The sequence below is a fragment of the Pinus tabuliformis genome, chromosome Q (assembly GCF_031772625.1).
Source record: "Pinus tabuliformis cultivar Carrire ecotype Pingquan chromosome Q, CPIR1, whole genome shotgun sequence".
Lineage (NCBI taxonomy): Eukaryota > Viridiplantae > Streptophyta > Pinopsida > Pinales > Pinaceae > Pinus > Pinus tabuliformis.
The window spans coordinates 1,340,765,354-1,340,781,245 of NC_142296.1; the positions used below are offsets into that span (position 1 = coordinate 1,340,765,354).

Consider the following 15,892-nt stretch of genomic DNA (forward strand, 5'->3'; position numbering starts at 1 on the left):
AACACTGATCAACGCTGCCCTAATCACAGAAATTTTGGCCTCCTGAAATCTACCTTCCACACGTGTGAAGAAGAGAGAAGCCTCCAAGGTGTACAAACCAATCAAGAGAGGAGAGAGAAGATGATGTGATGAGTTGATGATGTCCAAATGAGAGAAGGCTCACTCATATTTATACAATTCGTTGAGGGTGAAGAGACACATCCATTGGGCTTCATGAGCCTACATTTGACTGAGGCCGACCTTAACAATTTGTCCATGAGAAAGAATAAATTCAAAATTCCATTTCTGCTTGTCAAAATGAGATGATCTTTATATCAAAATTGTACCTCTCAGGAAGAGGAATCCAATCCAATAATCATCTCCATCATATGAGCTGCCCTAAGGTGGAAGTTGGCCCTAGTTGCCAATTTTAACACTGCCTCTCAACTAGGGAGACTTCCACCTGACATCATCATGCCAACCTATCATCATGTACCATCTTGCCATCACTTCCCTGCTCTGCTCTGCTGAACCATGAAGCAATAATGAACAAGAAGTGATCGAGAGTGAGTCATAAGATCACACTGTTTATTTTTAATGTACCTTGGACAAGTGGTTTCCCATGGGTTAGACTCTACCTAGGGAAAAGTGTCCAAAATAATTCTTTTCCTAAGTGTGACTTTATAAAGTGAAAGTGAATTTATAAGTGGTAAAGTCAATGTTAAATTATAAAGTGAAAAGTGACTTTAGACATAAAGTACAATGTGGGTACTTTATTTAATAGGTGAGTTAAAAAATAGGTGGTGAGAATTAAATGCACATTTATTCTCATCCCTTGATCTAAATGAATCTGAACCATTAGATCTTAGGGTTGCCCAAAAGTCATTTAGAGAAACAAAAGAGGGAAAAGAAAAGAGAGATTGAATTCATTCTTCATGAGCAGATTGGAAAAAGGAGGCTGAGAGCTGGAGAAAAGTTCTGAAGGAGAAATTTGTTGCAGTAAGTTGAAGGAGTGATTTTTGGGCATGGAAATCAAGTCTTAGAAGACAACAGAAGATACAGTACGAACATCATTGAATGCTATGAACTGCACGCCGTTTGAAAGAAGTTTTGAAAAAAATATACGTACAGTTTGTATGGTACAGTCCATACAGTCATATCTATACAGTACATATTTTCAGCTTCAAGTGGGCACGAAAATCGAGGCAAAGTGGGCATGGTTTTCAAGGAGTTTTGGGCTGAAGAGATAAGTTGTATTTTGTTGTTTTGTTTTGTCTGCAAATGTATTTTTCCTGAACTTGAAAGATAAATAAATTTGAAGAGCTCTCTAACAGGGTTTCCCCGGAGAAGATTGAAGGGGTTTTACCTGGGTCTAAGTTGACCAAAAATCTGTGTGTATTTTTATGTGTGTTTCTGGTCTGGTTATGTCCATATTTATTTTCCGCATGTGTTGACAGTGCCATGTGTTTTAATCTGAAAATTTCATTTCCAGAATTCTATATGTTGAATGTATGTTTATGGGAAAGGGCATTTCACTGAATGGGAATGATAAGGTGAAATTAAAACCGGGTTGGGATTGCTGAAAACTTTTTTTAAGCATCAAATTTCAACACACACCACTCTCCACTGACAAAAGTCAGTCCTTGATCCTAGATCAACTTGTTGGACACCATGCATCCTAGTCATAGGAGTACGACAGTACACGATGCGTCCATCGGTAGTACTATGGTTCCTAACCATCTTTTCCCCACTCATTGTCCAAATGAGAGGTACTTCCCATGAGTCTTGTACTCTATGGGTAGGATGTGCGCTGGGTCATCAGCGGGAGATGGTGAACCAATCATCTTGCTCATATGCCATAGGAGAAGGTGAACCACTCATCATATGCACATGTCAATTGTAGGGGAAGGTGAACCACTCACCCTACACACATGTTAACCATAATGGGGTATCACAGGGGAAGGTGAACCACTCACCTTGTATCCACCGCACCACTAGGGGAAGGTGAACCACTCACCCTATGGTCGCTCATAGCTCCAAGAAGTACCCCACAGCCTAGGAGCTCCCAGAGCTTTATGTCCAACTCATACAGGACCCTCATAACAGGGTCGTTCCACGACTCCAAGTCTCTCTTGGAAGGTTAAGAATTTGACCTTCCCCAAAGGCTTCGTGAGAATGCTTGCAACCTGCTCATCAAGCTTGATGTGTTGGAGCCTAATTGTTCCCCTTTGTACCATATCTTGGATAAAGGGGTACCTAATATCAATGTGCTTGGAGCTATTGTGGAACACAGGATTCTCTGATGATGAATCCCACTTTGGTTGTTGCAGAAGATCACGGTGGTATCTACACGTGCTCAAATAGCTCACTGAAGGGCTTCCTCAACCAAACTGCTTCATGTTCAAATTTCTAAGTCTGACACGTTAGAAACCCTTCATGCACTTTACTGATTTATTCCTACCTACTTGTTCTATTAATTAACAAGTTATCTGCCATGTGAATACTAGAAATAAATACAAGTACATGCTCAACACATTACAGATCGTCAACTGAAGGAAATAGAAACAAACACACAAGTGACACTATTGTTTTTGGACTAATGTCCCCGGAAAAACCCAATGCGGGAAAACCGGTGCAGCTATCTGAGGGTTTGATTTATTAAGAAGTTTCAGAATACAATCTGGGTGCCAAATCTGGCTCACCCAACAGAGAAAAATCTCGACAGTAGTACCTCTCTACTCGGAAGCAGATATTCCGGCTGAAACCCCGGATAAACACTTCGAAAGCTCCACAGCTCCAATCTGCCCCACGAAACCCCAACGTCAGCCTCTAGGGACTGTGTCAGCCTCTCTCTGGCCCAGCGTTAGCCCAGCGTCACTCTGGCTTGGCCTGCATCAGCCTCTGGAGGCACTGCATCAACCCTCTGGCCATCTGCGTCACCAACGCTGGCCCTCTGAGGCATTGCGCAACTCCTGGCTACCTCTGCTTGAGCCCTGGCTGGCTCTGCGAGAACCCTTGGCTGCTTCTACATCCCTCTCTTCGGCTACTGCACTGATCCTCCCGGTGCTATCTCTACTTCTGTATTCACTGCCCCTCAGCTGCAACTCCGATCACTCTCTCAACTTTCTCAGCAAACCCAGCCCCAAAAAGTCGAAATCTTGATCTCTTGGTGTGTTCTCCAAGTGACCCTCAAGCCTCCTCTTATACTTTTCTCGTTGACAAATCAACTGCTGAGATTAAGTCCCTAATCAACAACTAAGATTAGATCTGGCTTGATCCATGCCTCTTGGACCATTCTAACACAATTGTATATTAATTCACATTAATATTTTATTTTCCCTAAGTTTAGACTTACGAACTCCATTAAAAATATTAATTGTTTTAATATCTCCCAAACTGTTTAGAATCTGCCCAAACCCTTTCTGGGTATTGGAGATCTCATGTGCCTTAGCCTCTCCACCAATTTTCGTGGCTAGAGCACATCTGATGCTACCCCAAATCAACACTTCACAATAGGCCATACTCGCAACAATGTATTCAACCTCAACGGTGCTTAGTGCAACCAATTTTTGCTTCCTACTCATCCAAGATATAGAAGCAAACCCCAAAGAGAAGAAGCACCCAAGCATGCTCTTACGATCCACCACACTGCCAGCCCAGTCAGCATCTGTATATCCATGTAGTCTCAAATTTCTAGCAATATATCTCAATCCATAGTGGATTGTGCCCCAGAGATATCCCAAGAGATTCCTGGCAGCAATCCAATGAATTTGATCAGGCTAGACCATATATTGACTCAACATGTTCATTGTGAAGCATATGTCAGAACAAGAGTTGACCAAAAACATCAAGGCCCCCCACAAGTTGGCAATACTCGGTAGGGTTCACCAATTCGGGCCCAGCAACACTTCCACATAACTTCTTAAAGTTGAGTTCCATCGGAATAGTCACAAACTTGCAGTCCACCAACCCACATCTCTCAAGTAGCTTCACAATTTATTTTCCTTGAGAAAGTAAAATCTCACCTGGCTTTTGCCAGACCTCTAACCCTAGGAAATAATGCAGCAGTCCTAAGTCTTTCATCTCGAACTCAAACTCCAACTCCCTCTTGCATTGATGAATGAGAGGGTCATCACCTGTCAGAAAGAGATTATCCACAAAAAGGACCAGCATGAGAGGTCTGTCCTTTTCAACCTTGAAGTATAGGATCGGGTCAACATCGTTTCTTGTAAATCCCAGCTTCATAAGATAGCTATCGATCCTCTCATATCAAGCCTTGGGGCTTGCTTCAACACATAGAGTACTTTCTTCAACCTGCATACATGTGTCTCACGATCTTGAACCTCGAACCCCTCTAGTTGTTTCACATATACTTCCTCCTTAAGAGAACCATGCAAGAAGGCAGTTTTGACATTCATCTGATGTAGGTTCCATCCTTGCAAGGCAACAAGGGCTATGATCGAACGGATGGTGGTATATCAGGCAACTGGTGCAAATATCTCATCATAGTCTACTCCTTCCTTTTGAGAGAAGCCTTGAACTACAATTTTGGCCTTGATTTTCTTAGCACTCCCATCAGCTCCATGTTTGATCTTGTGGAACCATTTAGAAGTGACCACTGACTTGTCCTTGGGTCTAGGAACCACATCCCAGACATCATTCTTCATGATCGAATCATATTCCTCGTTCATCGCATCCTTCCAAACCTGTTGTTTCACTACTTCTTCGAATGTACAAGACTCAAATTGTACAATGGTACTCATGGCAGCTAAGTACCCTTGGTACCTATTTAGCTTCTTACTTTCACGAAATGTCCCTCTCGGTGCAATATGTTTCTCAGCTTCTTCAAGAGTATCTTTGACCCATAAAGGTCTTTTTCTTGATGTAGAGGGCTCACTAGGAGGTGGATCAATAGGATCCATCAGACCTTCAACATCGGGCATCAATTCATCGGACAGAGGTTCATCCTACTTTTCTGCATCAACATCATCATTGTTCTTCCTAGGAATAGGAAGATCTCAGACCTTTCTAAGAGCAGAATCTTCATCGAAAGTGACATCATGACTTAATTCCACTTCGCTTTGACTAGGCACATAGATTCTACATGCCTTTGAAGTTTCACTGTAGCCCACAAACGTTATTTTCTTCCCAGATGCATCTAGTTTATTTCTTTTCTCTTTCAGAACATGAAAATATACAGGACAACCAAAAATTTTAAAATGAGAAACATCAAGTTTCTTACCAGTGAAAACTTCTTCGGGTGTCTTCAAGTCCAAAGCTTGATGTGGGCATCGGTTTTGGACATACACAACGGTGTTAGCTGCTTCTCCCCATAAGAACCTCGGAAGACCTTGATAATGAAGCATAGCACAGGTGGCTTCTATGATAGTATGATTCTTCCTTTCAACAACACCATTTTGTTCAAGAGTGTATGCAGTAGTGGTCTCCCTCTTAATGCCAACTTCTCTACAATAGTCTTTGAATTCATTTGACTCATATTCAGTCCCATTATCGGTCCTCAATATTTTAATCTTCTTCCCTGTTTTATTCTCGACCAAGGCTTTGAAAGAGCAGAACCACTTGAATACTTCATCCTTCTTCTTTAAGAAATAGATCCATGTTTTGCGAGAGAAGTCATCCACAAAAATAGCATAGTAAAATAATCCACCCAAAGATGTCATGGGCAACATACCTTATAGATCAAAATGGACCAATTGATAAATATTAGTGGTTTGAGTCTCACTTGAGAGGAATGGTCCCTTTGTATGTTTTCCAGCCTCACATCTCTGACAAGCACCTTCATGATTTAAGTTGAATTCGGGCATCACTGTGACCATCTTCCTTACATCAGGTAAGGCTTTGAAATGAAGGTGAGCAAATCTTTAGTGCCATAATTCGAATTGAAGAGAAGTATAACAAGTCATAGCTCCCAACAGACTTCCTCCAACCTAATAGAGACCTTCAACCTTGAATCCAAGAGTGAATGCATCTCTTGGGTTCCTTTGCCAAAGACGAACCTTCCCATCAATGAATGCACCTTGAAACCTTTATCCTCCATTGCAGAAATAGAGACCAAGTTCTTTTTTAGATCAAGTACATATAGAACTTCTCGTAGGTGAAGGGTTTGACCTTGATTTAAGTGAAGAGTAGCAGTCCCAATTCCTTTCACGGGATAAATGGCATTATCCCCAATTATAATCTCCATATTTGTCTTCCTTTCAACCAAGTTTGAGAGGGCTTCCTTGTTCCCAGTGAAGTGCCTTGAGGCACCACTATAAATCAACCAATGGTCCAATGTATCCGGAGGAGAGGCGATGGAGAGGGAAGAAATAAGATAAAATTCTTTTTTCTTTACAACATTAACTTCATCATACCTATACTTTCTTGACTTCTTGGGAAGATGACCATTTCCATTTCGAGCAGCAGGAGCATTCCTCTTTCCTTTGTTATTGAACTTGTTGTTCCTTTGATTGTCATTTCCCTTGAAGTTGTTGTTATTATTGTCATCATCTCTTGGAGTACCCTTCTTGTGAGGACACTTTCTAGCAAAGTGGCCAAACCTGTTACAATTGAAACACCTTCCTTTTCTTCCTTCTTTGAATCCTGGTTTGAACCCTTGTCCTTGATTCCTTGGACCAGCATTGTTCCTTCTCTTAGAATGAGCGGAGAAGGCAATAGAATTGTTTCCATTTGAGGGCTTGTCTCTTTCCATCATCCTTATTTCTTCTTGAGTGCATCTGGCCAATATTTCATCAAATCCCGGAATCCTATCATTGTTGAGAATGGTAGTGTTGAACACATCCCAATCTCTTGTGAGGCCCCCAAGTGCAATAAGAGAGAGTTCCTAGTCACCAGTGACTTCACCAATAGATAGGAGATCATTCTTGATCTCGGTAATCCTCATGAAGTAGGATTGGATGGATTCTCCTCTATCCATCTTGATATCTTTCAGCTTGTTCTTCAAAAAGAGAATTTGTTTTGCATTGTTTACTTTGAACATCCCAACCAGCTTTTCATACATATTCTTAGATGTTTCCAAATCAGAAATATAGGCAACCAAAGGCTTATGAATGGAATCATCAATAATCTTCTTAGCTTTTACCTCACCTTTCTTGTACTTGGTTTGTGCAGCAATGGATGCATTTGAAGGAGGCTCTACTATTCTTCCTTTGACATAGTCTGTTATGAAACCAGCTCAAGAAAAGATAGAAAAGATAGATCAACGCCTTAGAATTCAGCCTTTTCGAGGGGGCAACCTCCTTTACATTACATAAATGAACAATTCTTGGATGATTCAAATGACAAAACCTCCTTTCTATATATAGGAGTCTAAGGAGTCACAATATAACCCAGCCGACCTAACAATAATAATATAAAGCCACAAAAATAACAATAGAGGGATTCTATGGGGCACAGTAATAACAATATGGGGGCAATAGGGGCACAACAATATTAATAAGGGGTATAACTACAATAGTAATGGGGTAATCACTAGTATTATAGGGACCCAACATGCCCCTCTCCTTCAAAAAAGTGTTGTCCTCAACGCTTGAGTAGTTCTGGATACTTCTGTATAAAATTCCCATTCTCCCATGTGGAATCTTCAGCGGATAAGTTCTTCCACTTGATAAGATACTCTGAAATTGATCGATTTCGTAGCTGTCGAGTTCTTGTTTCTGTGACTGCTTCCGGTTCCAATATAATTTTTCCTTCCTCGTCAAGTTCTGGCAATATTGTTTGAACTGGGAGCTTGTCGCCTATAACCTTCTTTAAACATGAAACATGGAAAACTGGGTGCAATCGAGAAGCTGCAGGAAGCTCCAATTTGTATGCCATAGTACCAATCTTTTGCAACACCTTGTACGGACCATAATACTTTGGTGATAATTTATTATCCTTCTTAGCTTGCTTGAGGGACATTTGCTTATATGGTTGTAGCTGTAGGAATACCCAATCACCTACATCAAAACTTCTTTCACTGCGATGTTGATCTACCTGTTGTTTCATTCTATTCTGTGCCAACACGAGGTTATCCTTTAAGAGTTGGAGGACTTGTTGTTGATGTTCGATGTGATGTTCCACTGCCTGAACCTTAGAATTTTCTCTTAAATATGATGTGATGGATGGTGGTTGATACCCATAAAGTGCCATAAATGGGGTCATTTTTGTTGCTGTATGGAAGGAAGTGTTATACCACCATTCAGCCAGAGGCAACCATTTGACCCATTGTGTCTGTTTATCAGATACAAAGCAACGAAGATATCCTTCCAAACATTTGTTTACTATCTCAGTTTGCCCATCAGATTGAGGATGATAAGATGAGCTATGAGCTAACTGAGTACCAAGACAAGAAAATAATTCTGTCCAAAAATTTCCAGTGAAAATGGGATCTCTGTCACTTACAATAATCTTTGGGTTTCCATGTAGCTTTTGAATTGTTTCCATAAATGCAGTAGAAACTGTACTGGCTTTAAATGGATGTGATAATGCACAAAAGTGTGCATACTTGGTAAGTCTGTCAACTACCACCATGATGACACTCTTTCCCTCAGACTTGGTAAACCTGTGATAAAATCCATTGAAACCTCCTCCCAACGTTGGCTTGGAATGGATAAAGGTTGTAATAGACCTGGTGTCTTAATTGTTTCAACTTTATTTTGTTGGCAAACCAAACATTCTGCCACAAACTTTTGAATATTTGATTTAAGGCCATCCCAAAAAAATTCCTTCTTAACCCTGTGGTAAGTTTTTAAAAATCCTGAGTGCCCTCCTAAGGGAGAAGTGTGCAATTCCATAAGAATCTTTTGTTTTAGCTGGGAATTCTTACAGAGGTATAAGCGATCTTTGTACCATAACGAATCATTTTGCCAGCTAAATGTATCAGACATACTGGAATCTTGTTGTAACTTTCGAATAAGTGCCCACACTTCTTCGTCATTCTTCCATTCCTCCCTTGCTTCGTTTATCCAATCTGGTTGGATAATAGAAATGGTGCACAACAATGCTTCCACATCCTCATCCTTTCTTGAGAGTGCATCTGCCACCACATTTTGCTTCCCTTTTTTGTAGATGATTTCAAAGTCATAACCCAACATCTTTGTGACCCACTTTTGTTGCTCTTCAGAGGATAATCTTTGTTCTAAAAAGTATTTAAGGCTATCATGATCCGTTTTTACCTTGAAGTGTCTTCCCATTAGGTAGGGTCGCCATTTCTTAAGTGCATGGAGTATTGCCAACATTTCCTTCTCATAAATAGCTTTGCTTAAAAACTTTCCCTTGATTGGACGACTTTCAAAAGCAATGGGTCTTTCATCTTGCATTAGAACAGCACCAATTCCATTTCCTGAAGCATCACATTCCACAATAAAGGTTTTTGTGAAGTCCGGTGTAGCTAAGACCGGTGCTTGGCACATTGCCTCTTTAAGATGTTCAAAGGCCTTTGTTGCTTCCGGAGTCCATGAAAATGCATCTTTCTTCAATAATGTTGTTAGAGGTGCTGCTATTCTCCCATAATTCTTAACAAACTTGCGATAATACCCTGTCAACCCGAGAAATCCTCGCAGATGCTTTATGGATGTGGGGATTTTCCATTCCTTAATGGCTTTAATTTTGCTAGGGTCTACCTTAACTCCTTCATGAGATACAATATGACCCAGATATTCCACCTCCTGGACTCCAAAGAAACATTTGGATCTTTTTGCATATAATTGTTTCTCCTCCAATAGTTGTAGCACCCTGTCAACATGTTCAACATGATCCTTCCAAGACTTGTTGTAGATTAGTATATCATCAAAAAATACTAACACAAATTTTCTAAGGAATGGTTTGAAAATTGAATTCATCAAACCTTGAAATGTTGAAGGTGCATTGGTAAGGCCAAAAGGCATGACCAAAAATTCATAATGACCCTCATGAGTTCTAAATGTTGTTTTCGGAATGTCTTCAGTCTTCATTCTGATTTGATGATATCCTGAACGAAGATCCAACTTGGTGAAGTAAATTGATCCATGCAATTCATCCAGTAATTCATCAATGACAAGAATGGGGAACTTATCTTTAATAGTGAGCTTGTTGAGCTCCCTATAATCTGGACACATGCGCCATGATCCATCCTTCTTGTGCACCAATACTACTGGAGCAGAGAAAGAACTTTGACTCGGTTGAATTATACCAGCCTCTAGCATTTCTGCAACCATACGTTCAATTTCACTCTTTTGGACATAGGGATATCTGTACGGCCTGATGTTTGGAGGAACACTTCCTGGAATCAGATGAATAGCATGATCATGATCACGCATAGGTGGGAGACCTTTGGGAGTCTCAAATACCTTGGAATGATTGTCCAAGACTTTTTGGAGATCTGGAGAAATAGATGATTCCGATGTGGAAACATCTAGCGAACATAATTGTGCAATTACACCTCTTTGTTCCTTTTTTAGAAGCTTTGTCATACCATTAGAGCTGATTATCTTTCCTGGTTTCCCTGCAATACCCCTTAATTCAACTTCCTTTCCTTCCGTAGAAAATTTGATGAAAATTTCTTGAAAATTAAAAGCTATTGTACCCAAGGATTGTAGCCATTGGACTCCTAGTACAACATCAGCACCTCCCATTGGAATGGAAAGCATTGGGCTAGTCAATACATATTCTCCCATGGATAGCTTGATATTATGGCACTTTCCAGAGCAATTTATTGTTCCTCCATTTGCAATCATCACTTGACACTCTGGTGCTGGATATAGGAAGCAATTCAATTCTTTTGCTACCTTACAATGAATAAAATTGTGGGTGCTTCCTGAATCAATCAACACTATTACCTTTTTCTTCTTGATTTGTCCTTCTATCTTGATGGTTTGAGGAGTGGTAATTCCCGCCAATGCATTACAAGATATGGTCGGATTTATTTGTTCTTCATCTAGGCTTTGTTCCTGGAGTATATCCTCTTCTTTTGACCTTTCTTGCTCCTTTTCTTCTTCCTCTTCACAATCTATGTAGAATAATTTCTTCTCAGCACACTTATGACCTTTAGTGTATTTGCTATCACAACTGTAACAAAGCCCTTTTGCTCTTTTTTCTTCCAATTGTTGTGGTGTCAACCTTATAGGTTGTGGAAGACTAGGGGTAACAACACTTCCATCTTTATAGTTGTGAGTGGTATGCTTCCTGGTTGCCATAATTTTGCTTTCCATTTTTCTTGCTAACCTGAATGCCTTCTCTAATGAATCAGGTTCCCAAAGGCGAACATCATGTTGGATATTATCCTTTAAAGACCCTATGAACACATCAATCCTATGCTCCTCTGGAATATCTTTTACCCTTATGTTCAATTTTTGGAACTCCTCAATGTGCTCCATTATTGAACCCTTTTGTTTGAGACTTATCAATTGGCTAAAAAAAGTGTTGCTTTTTGTATCCTCATAATGTGCTATCAATTCTTCCGTAAAAATTGCCCAAGTGATAAATTGTTTACGAGAGCAAAGCCATTGATACCATACAAACTGATTTGGTTCCAAATATAAAGTTGCCATACGTACCTTTTGTGTGTTTTGCACATTATTGAGATCGAAGAATTGCTCCATCTGTAATATCCATGTGGCGGGATCCTTGCCATCAAACTTCCTCATATCGATTTTTGGAATATGGTGAGTCTTCGATCCAACATTAGAGTCTATGGAATCATGATTAACATTTCTTTGTTCTCATCATGAGTTTCCTTTAGTACCCTTTCATCATAAGTGACCATTTCTTGTAGCAACTTATTCATATTTATCTTCAATTCTTCCATCTTATCATCCATGCCATCAATTTTAGCGTCCATGCCATTCACCTTAGCTTCCATGCTATCCATCTTAGCTTCTACTCCTTTCTTTAAACAGTCCATCTTAGCTTCTACACCTTTTTTTAAACCATCCATCTTAGCTTCTACATCTTTCCTTAAACCATCCATCTTAGATTCTATTGTTTTTTGTGCAAGTGACACTTGTTGCACTTGTTCTTGTAATTTTGATATATCATATAGCATTTCTTCTTCTTCTTCATGAGTCATGCTAGAGATTTCAGGTTCCTTACTAGGTGTTTGCATTTTCTTTCCTCGGGGCATCAGTTACCAATAATGCTCTACTAGCCCTTTGAATTCCTTCAAAATAAATTTTCAAACCGCTCTTAAGCAAAAATTTAAAAGAATCTACACACCTTTTTTTCACTTTGTAGGAGCTCGATATTGCCTCTGATGTATCTCTGTACTTTCAGATCATCCAGTTCTGAAATTGCAGCCTGTGGTAGCCCTCTGTGTCCTCTTTCCAATGCCACCAGTCTGATCCAATTTGGATTCTCCAAGGAAGAGTTATGCGAAATCTCCTACAGTGACCTGATTATAGACTAGTTCAGTAGAGAGAACTTGTACGACGTGCCACGAGTCACTATTTCATCCTTTGGATCTGAAAAATATATACAAGAAACTACAGTCCGTCTTCTTTCTGCACCTTCTTATGAAATTTCAATCCAATTCTCAGGGAAAAAGTTATGATGATTTTCCCCAGGTCACCTGTTTGGAATGTAATTCAGGAGTCTGCAAAAAGACCAACTTCCTCAGATCATATCTCCGCAAGTATAGCGCAAAAAGCTCTGAAATTTGGACCCGAGATTCAGCGCAATGTCTTCTCAAATGGGTTTTTTTTTAGCTTTTGCAACGTCGCAGAAAAAAAGTTATAGCGAAAATTCCACGATGACCTGTTTGGAGCAGAAAAACCCTAGAATCCAAAGCTCTGATACCAAATGTTATGAAACCAGCTCAAGAAAAGATAGAAAAGATAAATCAACGCCTTAGAATTCAGCCTCTTCGAGGGGGCAACCTCCTTTACATTACATAAATGAACAATTCTTGGATGATTCAAATGACAAAACCTCCTTTCTATATGTAGGAGTCTAAGGAGTCACAATATAACCCAGCCGACCTAACAATAATAATATAAAGCCACAAAAATAACAATAGAGGGATTCTATGGGGCACAGTAATAACAATATGGGGGCAATAGTGGCACAACAATATTAATAAGGGGTATAACTACAATAGTAATGGGGTAATCACTAGTATTATAGGGACCCAACATAGTCCATGGCATCATTCGCTTCTAATGTCAAATCTAAATTCATCTTCCATGCATGATAGTCTGATTTGTCCTTAAGCTTGTCCTCAGATTTGAAGAAAGATGTAGTCATCATTGGGACTAGTTCCAAGTCCTTGTCCAACAGCGTCCCTTAGTGATTGTTTTGCTTCACTCTTGCTTGGGCTTTGTCTTCACCTGAGCTCTGATACCATGTTAATTTTAGATAACAATGGTATGTTCTATGCTTTAGCACAATTTACTTCAATGTTTCTTATCAACCCAATGACAATTTCCAATTATCTTCAGTAGCAATCACATTAACTTATACACATTGACAGTAAATGCAGATAGAACATAAAAACATATGCAGAAGACAAGCCAAGACAAGAGGACACAAGATGTGGCGGATGCCAGGGACAAACCCCAATGTGGGGAAACCCTTTGATCAAATCTTCTTATTATTCTTCAATAGTTTAGCAGAGAGAGAGTACAAATATCATAAATACATGCCCAAAACAAATATGCCAAATCAGCAGTCAACGCAGCCCTAACCAGAAATTCAACGGTAGGCAAAGCTACCCCAAAATGTCCTCCAATCAACTCGGTCAACAGCAGAAAAATGCAGCATCCAAAGAGGGTCAAAGTCAACCAAAACAGCTTGGTCAACCCAAACAAACCTTGCTGTAATTTCAACAGTCAAACCAGAAAGTCAACGCTGCAGTCAACACAGTGAAACAATGCCCAATCTCTTCGAATTTTGTGCCAAAGAATGTGGCTTGAAAATATCAAAATTCTAGCGCAAAAACAAAGTCAACACTTGGTCAACGTGCCCAAGTCAACGCTGGTCAATGCTGCCCTAATCACAAAAATTTTGGCCTCCTGAAATCTGCCTTCCTTCCACACATGCGAAGAAGAGAGAAGCCTCCAAGGTGTACGAACCGATCAAGAGAGGAGAGAGAAGATGATGTGATGAGTTGATGATGTCCAAATGAGAGAAGGGTCACTCCATTTTATACAATTCGTTGAGGGTGATGAGACACATCCATTGGGCTTCATGAGCCTACATTTGACTGAGGCCAACCTTAACAATTTGTCCATGAGAAAGAACGAATTCAAAATTCCATTTCTGCTTGTCAAAATGAGATGATCTTTATATCAAAATTGTATCTCTCTGAAAGAGGAATCCAATGCAATAATCATCTCCATCATATGAGCTGTCCTAAGGTGGAAGTTGGCCCTAGTTTTCAATTTTAACAGGGAGGACCACCTTCAAACATACGATCATCGCAAATGGGTCAAGGACCACATCGCTGGCTCAAGTGGCGGAGAAATGGGACAATGAGCTAGTTGGTGGCTGCAAGAGGCTGTTGGCTGCCGGCCGAGGACCATCTTGGAGAAAAAATATCTCCTAGGGATATCACCCACAAAATGGTGGGTAACAGAGCCCAATTGGGAAATCAAACTGACATAGTTTGAATAGGTGGAGGAGGGCTGAATTTGGAGATCAGGCCTGATTTGTTAATTGGGAGGAAGCAAAATTCAAACAAGGAAGAGAAAGGAAAAGGTATTAAATATTCATGGAGGGATCCAAAAGCATAAAGAGATAAGGAAATATATCTAAGTATGAAAAAACCCTTGATAATTTAAAAACTATGAATAGAAGGATTGGATTTGGATGTAATTTTCCATGGGAGTTCTTGGAGATTAGCAAGGTGATAACATGTCACATTATGATATGTTATGTTAGTCATATTTAGGATAGAGGCATGAAAAATTTATATTAGTTTTACTATTAGTATTTCATGTTAAACACTAGTCATCACATGTATCTTTACATTAGCAATCAGCTTACTGAATGGTTGTTTAAGTTTATTGGTAAATTGATTCTTCATTTAAAAAAGAGGCTAACCCATAAATACTGGCATCCAATCTGAAAGTGCATCCATTCTAAGAATCTCAATGCAAGTCACCTACTTTTTTCCCTACTTCCTTTAGCAGTCCAATATACAAACAATATCATGATACCTGTTTGGTTTTTTATATTGCCAAAGTTCTTCCATATCAATATGTTGATCAGAGAATTGAATTTCAGCATTTCTGAGTAAATAGTACAGAGATATGGGCAAATAGGTCTATCATTAACCCTTAATACATTCTATCCCAATAGATTGCAATTGCCTTAACTTTGTTTTGTGGATAACCTTCTCGCTGAAAGGAAATAGACTAAATATAAAAGATACATAACAACTTTAAACATCCATGTAATCATAAACCAACTACGAATGGAACATTTTCAAAAAACTGCCAAGATAGAAGGATTTGGCACTGTGCAAAGTTGAAAAACTTGGATACCTGTTTAGCTTCAGAGGAGATCTTTTCGATAAATGATGAACTGAAGGGGATATAACCACTTAACACTGCAGCTCCACCAAGAGTTTTTGGATACAGCATCGCACTTGCTAAAGTCAGAGCTCCTGCAAAATACCATTGATAATGCAATAGTTTAAAACTGACATGAATGATTTACTTTCAATATTCCACTTAAGGTAGATAAGGGTATAATGAAGGTTGAATCCACTTACCCCCTTGGCTAAAACCACAGACAAAAATGTTGTTGGGACTGATTCCAGTTTCCACCTCCTTGTTTATCATCTCATGTACATTTTCTACAGATTTCAGAGTCCCTTCTTCATCCCTGGGAGAGTCCTGCAACATCCAAGCCATACACAGTCACATGAAAATAACTTGAGTTACATATTTAGCTCTCTATGAGAACCATATAGATAACCCAAGAAGTGTATCATGTT

General features: G+C 39.6%; 1 protein-coding gene across 3 annotated transcripts in view; it reads right to left on the bottom strand.

Annotated features, from left to right (window-relative positions):
* Nucleotides 1–15,892, bottom strand: part of LOC149224819 (putative carboxylesterase Os04g0669500) — a 378,827-nt gene that overhangs the window by 177,236 nt on the left and 185,699 nt on the right. For all 3 annotated transcript variants that reach the window (XM_089386290.1, XM_089386291.1, XM_089386289.1), the window contains exons 3-4: nucleotides 15,668–15,791; nucleotides 15,438–15,559 (exon numbers count right to left, since the gene is read on the bottom strand). In XM_089386290.1, coding sequence (XP_089242416.1) covers nucleotides 15,438–15,559; nucleotides 15,668–15,791 — 246 coding nt within the window. The remainder of the gene's footprint in view (nucleotides 1–15,437; nucleotides 15,560–15,667; nucleotides 15,792–15,892) is intronic.